The following is an 11,650-nucleotide window of genomic DNA, read 5'->3' as shown; positions in this document are numbered from 1 at the left end:
GGTTTGTGTTAGAAGGGACCTTAAAGCTCCTCCAGTTCCAACCCCTGCCACGAGCAGGGACCCTTCCACTAGAAGCCCTGTCCAAGCTTCTCTGGGCAACCTGCGTCAGGGCCTCACCATGGTCACAGGGTAGAACTTCTTCCTAATGTCTAATCTAAATCTGCTCTCTGTCAGCGTGAAAGCGTGCTTTATTGCTGAAGCAGTAAAGCTTGACCCAGGTCTCAGGACAGGGCTACACTGCCTGTTCCGTTCTGTGGTTGTCTTTGGAGAAGAATGAGCTGGTTTCTTTCTAGCCTTCCCATTCTTGGTCTTGCACTGCCTTGCCAGTCTCATCAACTCTGTGCTCTGCTGTTTTTTCTCCTTGACCTCTGTAAGCGGCGAGGAGAAGCAGACAAGCCAACCCAATATGGGTGATAAGCAACTTCTCCTTTATTTGTGACGCAGTTCACACATATATAGGAGTGGTATTCAGCCACTCCTTCTTGGCACAACAGTATTGGTTAGCCCCCACAGCTTCCTCCACATTCTCCTCCCAGGTCCGGTCTCCGGCCACCTGTGGGGGCCACCCCCTGCCTTGCTTGCACAGTCCTCCAGAACTCTATGGTTCTGCTCTTAGAGTCATTCTGCAACAGACCTCCACCACATCATCAGACCTTTGGCCTTCTCTCTGCTTGCTTCTTCTCGCACGTATCTGGAGCCATCTTCCCTGCTCACTGCAGTGAAGAATGGCTCTAGATTGCTTGTTTATGCTCCTTCCCTGCCTATCGCTTGCAGGCCCTAGGAGAAAAGCTTTATGCCAAGGACACCATCAGCATGCTGCAGCACAAGTGCAGACAGCAGGAAGAGGAGTGCAAGAGGCTGCATCAAAGACTTGAGCAATTGGAGGAGGAATGCAGGTCATCCAGGGAGCAGCAGCACCTGCAGGCTCTGACAGATGCACCCAGAAGGTGAGTGTTTCCTCCTCTTCCTGTGTTCTAGAAGCAATCTGCTCCCAATTCTAAGAGTTCAGAGGTGTTACGGGCAAAGAAATCACCTGCCCTACCTCGTGTATGCCTGTTTGGCACTTTAGCATCCCTCTGTCACAGCTTTTCATGCTCTACTGTGAATGCTGAGGCAGGACCAGGAGATTCAGCGTGCTGTTGGAATACAAGAGTCCTCCCTCTCGACATGCTGATTCTCGGAGTGCTTGTTCTTTAGGTGCCCTTTCCTAGCCACTGCTTCTCAGTGAATGAAGGCAAATGCCTGCCTTCCTTACATCTTCCCTCTTCAGTTATCTTGTGAGGGGAAGAGGAAATTTTTCCTTACTGTGCTGCCCACAGCTCCATCCTGGCATGATGAAAATGGGATTCGTGACTGTTCAGGCCTCTTCATTCTTCTGACTAAGCCTTGTCTCTGCCGTGACTGTGCCAAGCTTAGGAAAATCAAGGATGACCTGCAGCAAAACCTTCTAATAATGGAACAGGCTCAGCTGCTAATGCCTCAGTTAGCTTGAAACTTTCCCTTTCCTTAGCCAGCTGAGCTGGTTTCTTTCTAGCTTTGCCATTCGCGTTCGCTGCCTTGCCAGTCTCCCCAGCTGTGTGCTCTGCTGCTTTTTCTCTTTCTCTGCTGACTAAGCCTTGTCTCTGCAGTGACTGTGCCAAGCTTAGGAAAATCAAGGAGGACCTACAGCAAAATCTAACACAGAAGCAAGAAACTTGCAGTCTGCCTCAGCATAAGACTGAACTGCAGCTGAAGGAAAAGGTGGAGCAGCAGCAGGCACTGGAGAGAGTGCATCGTGACCATGGGCACCTGTGAGTTTTAAAGCTTTCTCTGGGCAGGGCTGAGCACTGCTGGGCTTAAGGAGGCCCACCATAAAGATAACAACTTTGGCACGCTTATCATGAGTAGCATAGAAAGGTGAAGGGAGCACCTGGGCAGGTCTGGCTCCCTACTGACACACAGCACAGCTCCTGGCAAAGAGTGCTGCAGCTCTAATCAGAAAATTCCCACATTCTTTAAGTGTACATAGAAAGCTGTTGGAAATCATTCCAACTGTCGTATCTTGGACATAGCTTGTATCTTAGTTTTAGAAAGGAGAACGTTTTCACAGGAAAAACTTAATTGGAGAAATTGCTCCTTCACAGGAATCAGCTGATGCAGGACGATCATGAGCTTACGGAGGCACTGAAGAAGGTACAGTCACCTTATGGGAGAGGGAGATGTGACAGCCAGATCATCCCAGGTGCTGTTTCTGGCAGCTGAAGGCAGGGAAAATGTTCTTCTCCTTGAAAAATGGTGGTCAGAGCACACAGGCTCTTTGGGTAGTTGATCCCCACCACGTTGCGATTGGGAGAGCTGAACTGGGAGCACGTCAGAGACACACAGGGGATGCGGAGCTGCTCCTTGAAGTCGAGGATTTTCCTGTCCAAGCCAGACCTCCTACAGAGGATACAAGTCCCAGAGCTCTCTGGGTGGGCATTTGGCTGCTTGGCTCAGTGAAGCTGCATCTGATGGATTCTGCCGTGGTTTTGTCAAGGAGACGCTTGGTAGTGCTGGAGGTCGCAAGGCTTTGGTTACTTCTTGGAAACGTGTTGATGGCTTGCAGAGCCGTTGTGCACTTCTCTCAGTTGTCTTCTGTCCCAGGCAACCCAGTATGGCTTTACCCATCACTTTCACATTAATGGTGCCAGTGCCTTTTGCCAGCCCAGGGTATTAGAGCACTACTCAGCAGAGGCCCTGAAACTTTCAGCCCCCAGTACAGGAGTTATTACTCAGCCCACTGCTTCAGAAGTTGCACCGCTGCCTCTGCACACAACTGTATTTTGCTCTGTTTTCAGGTTTACCACCAGCAAGATTCGACCAAGCTTGATCTGGAGCAGCTGCTCCAAGAGTCCTCTGGCCAAGTGCACACTCTGGCCAGGATGTCCAGCAAGAAGGAATTGCTGGTGCGCAAGGTGGCTGCCCTAGAGGTGCAACTGTCAGCCTTGGAGCAGGACAGACAAGGCCTTTCAGAGCAGCTGACACAGGCCAGGTAAAGGCAGGGAGGAGACCCTAGGCAGGATGGTACTGAAGGTCTGTAATTACAGAGGTGGGAATCGTTACTTGAGGATTTATTGCATCCTGTGTGCTTTGCAGATATTTTCACCTTCCATGGACAGAAAATGGAAGAATCTTGAGAAAAAAAAAAAAAACATAAGCAAGGAGTACACTGTGATTTGAACGTTATTTTTCTGACAGCTACAGCTAACAAAAGTCTCCTGAGCCTTCGGCTCATGTTTATGCCCCCTTGCACATTCCTGTGTGAAGTCCAAAGCAAGCCAATATAATTCTTCAGTATCTGGTACCTTGGCTCTGCATTGAGTAATAACTCATCCATAGAGATCTTTACTGAAACCGGAAGCTTCTTTCTGGTTTTGGTTTCTTGGTTTGTGTGTTTGAACATAGACCTCTCCTTAGTAAGTCGTTCGACACAGGATGTTCAGAATTCAGGTCTAGAGGCTCATGTTGAAAATCTGGAGGGCACTTCTTACTGGAGTGACTTCCTGTGGGTGTCAGGAGCAAGAAACTCATTTCTCTCTGTATTCACAACTTGAAGGTCAGTGAACGAGACCCTGGAGAACAGCCTATCTGAGGCTCAGCGGCACATACTGCAGTTGGAGATCACCAAGAGCCAGCTGGAAATCCAACTTCAAACAGTCACACAGGCCAATGAACTGATACAAGGTGAGAGCCTCATGTGCTTTGCTTCCCTTGACCCCCGTGGCCAGCGGGCTTTCTGCAGTGCTTCTAAGTGAAGGAGCTGGAAAGAGTTCCCTCCTCCACTGACCTTCAAATGGCTTTAGGTTAGTAAGGCCAGAACCCCTTGCGTAGACTCTGAATCCTCCCATTTGTTGCGTTTGCAGGGGAAGTGAAGTGCCTTAGATGGAAGCTGGAAGCTGAGAGATATCTCATGCAGCAGGAAAGGAAGACCATGGCAGAACAGCTCTCGCAGGCAGAACAGCAGCATGACGAGACTCTCAAGCTTCTGGAAACTGATCACGAAGTGGAAGTAAACAAGCTCCTGCAAGCCCTGGTAGGAAACAATATGCTTCTGACTTCTTCAAGCAAGCTTTGTGGCTTGGCTTTAGAAGAGTAATAGCCTGAGCGTGAGAACTGGCAGCAGGCCCCTCTCACAGGCCACATCTTGCTAGGCCAGGCAGCAGAGCCAATGGCTTGTACTTGAAGGCACATGAAAAGTCATAGGACTATGCTGGAACAGTAAATGCAGCCACAGATTCAGTTCAACAAAAGGCTGGGTGGTCCCCAAGGCATGGTACCAAAGAAGTGGGATCTTACCAGACTCCTGCCTACCATGAAGAAGACTCCTAACAGTGCTGGGGACTGCAGCCAAGCAAACTTTGTTCCTTCCTTTCGTTCTTTCATGGCTGATAGAGGAAGTATCCTTGGGCTTGAAGTATATGGAACAGTCCCCTTGTTCCTGGTACTTTGTTTGTGGCCATGTCTTACGTCAGCGTTGCAAGGCGAAAACTAGTCCTGACTTCAAACACAAAATGACAGTCTGATGTGAGCATTATTCCTCCAAGAGGGCACAGTGGGCTTCTAGAGGATGGAACCATGAAAACACTGCACAGTAGAGATATTAAAAAAAAAAAAAGGCAGAAACCAAGTAGTGAAATGAAACGTCAGGCTTGTTCTCTCTTCCCTTCCCCCCTAATAGAGAGAACATCATCATGCCGTGCTTAAATCATGGTTAGTCTGCCCTTTAAGTCCTGGCTGTAGTCCTTGGTAGCTCATCCCCAAAAGAACAAACAAGAGCTAGAAGGGGTTCAGAGAAGGAAAGAAAGGAAGCTGGGCCTGGCTGAGTAAGCTGGGAAAGAATGAGAAGGGTGGCACAGGAAAGGTCTGCAGGATCCCGAGAGGCAGGGAGAGAGCAGGCAGCCCCTGACTGCCACCGGAGCAGGAGTTGAAATCTCGTATGAAAACCAAACACATACAGATGGAATTATTGAACCTTTTTCTCCCTGTTTTACAGCATGAACGGGACAGGCTGCAAGCAGCGAAGGCAAAAGCTTTGCAGGAGACTCTCACTTACATGATCACCATGCTGTCAGAGAGGGAGGGAGAAACGTTGTGCCAGGAACAGACAAGAACGCCGGAAAAGCAGAGAGAAATGCATGAAACTGCTCCCAGCCAGGTTATCAATGACGTAACGGATCAAAACCCGGAGTCACTACAAAAGCAAAACCAGGAAGCCGGAGAGGCCACGGAAATGCTGTTAAGGGCTCTCCGTGAGCATGTGGAACAGACCTTAAAAACCTTAAAAGAAAAGGACAGACTCCTAGCCATCCAAAGGCAACAAACAAGGAGCTATGAGGAGAAAACAGAAGAACAGATGAATGTCTTGCGCAAAGACTTAGAATACGCTAAGGCAGAACTGAAAGAAAAGGATTTTGTGATCGAATCTCAGAAGGAAGTGATTGAGACCTTCCAAAACCAAGAAAAAGACTCTGAACAGCACAAGAAAATTCTGCTTGAAGTGGCAGTTGAAGTGGCACTAAAGGAAAAAGATCAAGAAACTGTATCCCTTAGAAAGCAATGTGAGGCATGCAAGGAAAAGGAGAAGCAGCACGGAGCTGAGCAAGAAAAACTGCAAGCAACAGAACGGACTCTGAAAAAGAGAGAAAAGAAGATAAGGGCTCTGGAGGAGACTGTCTTGAAGCTTCAACAGCAAAAGAACGAGGCAGTGGTGATGATTAAAACCATACAGCAAAAACTACAACACACGGAGTCTTCTCTAGGCACCCGAGAGAAGGAGATAATGTCTTTACAAAGACATGTACAGGACCTTCAAAAGCAGAAGGAGTTAGCAGGCAAACAGGCCAGGACTCTAGAGCAGAATCTTGAGAAAATGAGACAGAGACTGAAGGAGAACAATTTGAAGTTCCTCAAGCAGACAGAGGAAAGTAACATGTCATCGCTGTGTGGTGATCTGCTTGAGAAAGTAGTGAAGAAGAGAGACACAGACAGGTTTCATCACCAGGTAGGCACTGTGACCGCTCATCAGTCAAGTAAAACATCTATAAAGGATTCTAATGATGTTTCCCGTCAAGAAACTTGAAGGCACATGAAAAGTCACAGGACTATGCTGGGACAGTAAATGCAGCCACAGATTCAGTTCAACAAAGGTTTGGATGGTCCCATCAAACTATGACCTGCTTGGCCAAAAGAGGCCACGACTGCAGCTAGCAGGCTTGCCTGTCTGCATAGCTCCGGCCAGAGCCCATTCACCTGCTAGAATGGTTTCTGTCAAGCCCACAGGTACTGAAAGAACTACAGAGCTTGTTGTTCAAATGAACTCAAGTCCAAAAGTTGGGGGTGGGTACTTGGCCCTCTCCTGTCTAAGCAACCTTGGCCAACATGTTGTGGTTAGGACTTGGCATGTGCCAAAAATGGTTGAAAGAAAATGCGTGTGGATTTCTCCAAGGTGATGTGGAGGAGGGCCCCTGGGAAGAGATTTTGTTGTGTTGGGCTGGAGGGGAAGAAGGGACTTAGCACGTTCTAACCTTTGTGTGGCACCAGCTCACGTAACCTCCTCTCTGAATACCCAGCAGGCTATTGCAGAAGGAGTGCAGCAATCGTGGCTCTTGGAGAAGAAGCTCCTGTTGCAACAGCTGGAAAGTTTGCAGCAAGAAGTTGCAAGGCTGAAACTTGCCAACACTGAGCTGAAGGAATTCAATGCTGAACTCAAGAAGTCTCTTGAGGAGGTGAAACAGGCTTTCCCTGCCCACGCTAAGCCTCACAGTCTTCTGGAGCACCACACGTCTCCACAGACAGCAGTTTGGGGTCCTCTGCTTGTTCCCTTCCCTATCCCGCTCTCCCCTCGGACACACCCTTTTGTGTTTTCCTTCTCTTCTGGCACCTCATTTGCCTTCACAAATGCACATTAACTCCAGTACCACCCTTCTTACCCTGCTGTCCCTATACACACATACTGGACTCTCAGGAGTCCAGTGTCAGGAAGTATTTCATCTTGCTCTTTCTTGTCCGTAGTCTACACTGAGTGCTTTTTGAGCCCAACATTTTCGCCCGAGAGGCCCTTTCGCTCGTTGTTTGGTGGCAGGTTTCTGTGACCCATTCTCCTAGAAACGTGCAGGTGGAATGTCAATGGAGGAAACTGATGAGGCTCCACTGTGATCAGTCTCTTCCAGGTGCAAGTGGATCTTCCTTCTCCAAGCCTCACCACACAAGACGCCTGCTTCTAGGTGAGAACAGAGGCTTAGTTGGTGGGAGGAGGCTCTGACACATCCCAGGGGCAGCAGCCCCCCAGTACAGACCTACTAGAAGTTGAATACAGACCTAGTATAAGTCAAATATAGACCATGGTCCTGGCCAAACTGGAGACCAAAAAGAAATCCTTGTGTTTTCTTTACAGGAGGAGTCCTATGCACGCTGCAGGCATCAATGACCTGACTTGCAGAACCAGGGGAGGAGCCAGAAAGCTCTCACTTCCTGAGCAGCTGTAGCACCACATGGTTCCTGTCCTCTATCCTTCCCAGAATCATCGTCTTTTACTGCTGTGGGACAGAGGGGTGGATTTGTTCTCTTGACATTTAGAAGTAGTTTACATGTGGGCAGGGACTCCCGACTTTCCTTTTTTGTTTCTTAATAGAAGACATTCTGCAGTCATTCAGTATGGAGAAGCAAGTGGTTTTCCTTCCTGCCCTTTTTTATAGAGGGGTGCCTCGCTGGCCAGTCTCCAGTCCTTTGGGACCTGCCCACTGGACCAGGACTGCTGACAGATGATGGAGAGTGGCTTGGCAAGCTCCTCTGCCAGCTCCCGTGGGTACTCCTGACCCACAGATTTGTGTACATCTAAGAGGAGCAGGAGGTCGCTAACCATTTCTTCCTGCGTTATGGGGACTCCAGTCAGCTCTTCATCACTGCCATCCGGCTCAGGGAAGCGAGTACCCTGAGGATGGCTGGTGTGACTATTAAGCCTGAGGCAAAGGCAGCATTAACCACCACAGCCTTTCTCCCATCCTCAGTCACTAGGTTGCCCCTAGTATCCAATAGAGAATGGAGGTTCTCCTTGGCCCTCCTTTCATTGCTAATGTATTTGTAAAAGTACTTTTCATTAGCTTTTATGGCAGTGGCCAGATTTAGTTTCCATCTGTGCCTTTCTACTTTTCTCCCTACAGACCTAACAACATCCCTGTACTTCTCCTGGGGTGACAGTCCCTTCTTCCACAGGGGATAAAGCCTCTTCTTCCCTGAGTTCCAGCAACATCTCCCTGTTGAGCCAGGCTTGTTTCTCCCCCGCTGGTTGATTTGTGGCACATAGGGACCGCCTGCTCCTATGCCTTGAGGCTTTAAGTCTTGAAGAGGATCCAGCCTTCCTGGACCCCTTTGTCCTTCAGTAATGTTTCCCAAGGTATTCTGCCAGCCAGCGCCCTGAACAGGCTGTCGTTGTTTAAACCCTAGCCAGACAGCTTGTTCGCTCACTCCCAGTGAGTGGTGCCGGGGTGGAAGCAAGTGAGGCCCACTGCCGCCCCCCCCCCCCCCCCCCCCCCCCCCTCCCCGGGGCTCTCCCCTTCCCTGCTCCCGGAGGAACGGGGAGGAGGATCAAAAGAGTGCAACTCCCACGGGTTGAGACAAGAACAGTCCAGCAACCCATGTACAACACAAATCACCACCGCTACCGCCACCGACAACAATGGGAAGAGAAAATAACAAGGGAAGAGAATACAATACCACCCGCTGAGAAACGAGTCCCACCCAGAAGACCCCGTGTCCTTCCGGGTAACTCCCAGTTACACCCTGGGCATGACGAGCTGTGGTATGGAATAGCTCTTTGGCTAGTCTGGGTCAGGCATCCCATCTCTGCTTCCTCCCGCCTTCCCCTCCTCCCTGGCAGAGCATGAGCCTCACAAAGTCCTTGGTCAGGGTAAACATCACTTAGCAACAACCAAAAACATCGGTATTATCAGCACTGTTCCCAGGCTGGAAGTCAAAACACAGCACTGCACCAGCTACCAAGAAGGAGAAAAATGACTGCTACTGCTGAACCCAGGACATTATCCACCCCTTATTCCATACCATTCTCGTCATGCTCAGATCCCACATTTTCAATATACCATCGCTCTCCCAGATGTATATACATCTCTCGTGGTTTAAACCCAGTCAGGTAACTCGTTCACTCACTCCCCCCTTCTTTCCCTCCCCCTACTCCTGGAGGGACGGAGAGGAGAATCGAAAAGAATGCAACTCCCACGGGTTGAGATAAAAACAGTAACTAAGGTATAACACAGATCACTACTGCTACTACCAATAATAACAATGATAAAGGAAATAACAAGGGGAGACAATACGTCACCTCACCACCAGCCAACCGGTAACTCACCCCCCCCAGCCCGACCAAGCCCCGACCCATACCTCCTCCAACCCCGCAGTCTCAGCCCTTCCGGCTAACTCCCAGTTACATCCTGGCCATGACGTGCTGCGGTATGGAATACCTCTTTGGCTAGCTTGGGTCAGGCGTCCCGTCTCTGCTTCCTCCCGCCTTCCCCTCCTCCCTGGCAGAGCATGAGGCTCACAAAGTCCTTGGCCAAACCAAAACATCATTGTTATCAGCTCTGTTCCCAGGCTGAAAGTCAAAACACTGCACTGCACCAGCTACCAAGGAGAAAAATGACTGCTACTGCTGAACCCAGGACAACATACATATACACACAGACCAAGAGAAAGAGATCATTTTCTTAGTGCATGGACCAATCCCTATAATGCTGCCGAGTCCATTCGGTCCATGATGTCATGTTCCATCTCTTGTAACAATCTTTCAGGGCAGGAAAGGCTGTGTGCAGTATTGGATCGTTGCCTGCTGATGCTGGTCGTTCCTTTACTGCAGAACTCATCAGGTTCTATCAAAGTTCATTCTCTGTTGGGATGATGGTTGGCGGGAAGTCAGGGCCAGTCGCTGGTGACCTGAAGACATCTAGTTGATGGGCTACAGAAGTATTACACAGCGGGCAACAGCATACAATTGAGTTCACTGGCTGTTTTCCCCTAAAATCAAATCCCCTTGAGGTATACATCGGACTTTCCCATCTTCCCGCATTACCCACCAAGTATATCCAGGTCCCTGAGCAAAAGCAATCCCACGAGTGGGTTTGCCTTTACCTGAAGCGGGAATAACCCAGACTGTCTTCCCCAGCAAATTCTTCATATGCACCACGGGAACTTTGTCCCCCTCTACAATATGTAAAAGTTCTGACTGGGCTGGGCCAGCCCTGTTGACAGATCCTCTGGTGTTGACCAACCAGGTGGCCTTTGGTAAGTGTGTATCCCAATACTTGGAAGTTCCCCCACCCATTGCTCTCAGTGTAGTTTTTAACAGCCCACTGTACCCTTCGATTTTCCCGGAAGCTAGTGCATGGTAGGGGATGTGATATACCCACTCAATGCCATGCTCTTTGGCCCAAAGATCTAGAAGGTTATTCCGGAAATGAGTCCCATTGTCTGACTCAATTCTCTCTGGGGTGCCGTGTCGCCACAAAATCTGTTTCTCAAGGCCCAGGATAGTGTTCCGGGCAGTGGCATGGGGCACAGCGTATGTTTCCAGCCACCGGGTGGTTGCTTCCACCACGGTAAGCACATGGCGCTTGCCTTGGCGGGTTGGTGGCAGTGTGATACAGGTAATCTGCCAGGCCTCCCCGTGTTTATACTTCAACCATAGTCCTCCATACCAAAGAGGCTTTAACCGCTTGGCTTGTTTAATTGCAGCACATGTTTCACACTCATGAATAACCTGGGCAATAGTGTCCATTGTTAAGTCCACCCCTCGATCACGGGCCCATCTGTATGTTGCATCTCTGCCCTGATGGTCTGAAGTGTCATGGGCCCACCGGGCCAAAAATAATTCACCTTTATGTTGCCAATCTAAGTCCATCTGAGCCACTTCAATCTTAGCCGCTTTATCCACTTGTTGGTTGTTCTGGTGTTCCTCAGTGGCCCGACTCTTGGGTACATGGGCATCTACATGACGTACCTTCACCACCAGGTTCTGCACCCAGGCAGCAATATCTTTCCACAGTGCAGCAGCCCAGATGGGTTTACCTCTGCGTTGCCAGTTGCTCTGCTTCCATTGCTTCAACCACCCCCACAGGGCATTTGCCACCATCCATGAATCAGTATTGTGACGAGTGACTACGGATCTGGTCAGATCTGTTGTTATCTCAACCCCTCGTGCCCCACGTTGGGCGCCAAAAAAAACTGTCGTGGTTTAAACCCTAGCCAGACAGCTTGTTCACTCACTCCCAGTGAGTGGTGCTGGGCTGAGAGCAATCAAGCGCCCGCCCACCCGGGGCTCTCCCCTTCCCCGCTCCCCGAGGAACGGGGAGGAGGATCAAAAGAGTGCAACTCCCACGGGTTGAGACAAGAACAGTCCAGCAACCCATGTACAACACAAATCACCACCGCTACCACCACCGACAACAATGGTAAGAGAGAATAACAAGGGAAGAGAATACAATACCACCGGCCAAGAAATGAGTCCGACCCAGAAGACCCCGTGTCCTTCCGGGAAACTCCCAGTTACCCCCGCCCTGGGCGTGACGTGCTGTGGTATGGAATACCTCTTTGGCTAGCTTGGGTCAGGTGCCCCGTCTCTGCTTCC

General features: G+C 49.8%; 1 protein-coding gene across 1 annotated transcript; it reads left to right on the top strand.

Moving 5' to 3' along the window:
• The first annotated feature begins 796 nt into the window (after positions 1-796).
• On the top strand, positions 797-1,809 carry LOC133262312 (involucrin-like). Its single transcript, XM_061441352.1, has 2 exons — positions 797-947; positions 1,629-1,809. Exons 1-2 carry the CDS (start codon positions 814-816, stop codon positions 1,792-1,794), a joined length of 300 nt encoding a protein of 99 aa, XP_061297336.1. The 5' UTR covers positions 797-813; the 3' UTR covers positions 1,795-1,809.
• Positions 1,810-11,650: the final 9,841 nt, after the last annotated feature.

The sequence above is a fragment of the Pezoporus flaviventris genome, unplaced genomic scaffold, assembly GCF_033815535.1.
Source record: "Pezoporus flaviventris isolate CSIRO_AGI_PZ_B2104156 unplaced genomic scaffold, CSIRO_AGI_Pfla_v1 ptg000213l, whole genome shotgun sequence".
NCBI classification, from domain to species: Eukaryota; Metazoa; Chordata; class Aves; order Psittaciformes; family Psittacidae; genus Pezoporus; species Pezoporus flaviventris.
The sequence above is the reverse complement of the archived record's forward strand: the minus strand, read 5'-3'. Positions and strand labels throughout refer to the sequence as shown.

Coding starts and splice junctions, on each gene's coding strand:
- LOC133262312 (XM_061441352.1), top strand. CDS start 814: ATGCTGCAGCACAAGTGCAGACAGCAGGAAGAGGAGTGCAAGAGGCTG. Junction 948..1,628: donor CTGACAGATGCACCCAGAAG/GTGAGTGTTTCC, acceptor TTGTCTCTGCAG/TGACTGTGCCAAGCTTAGGA.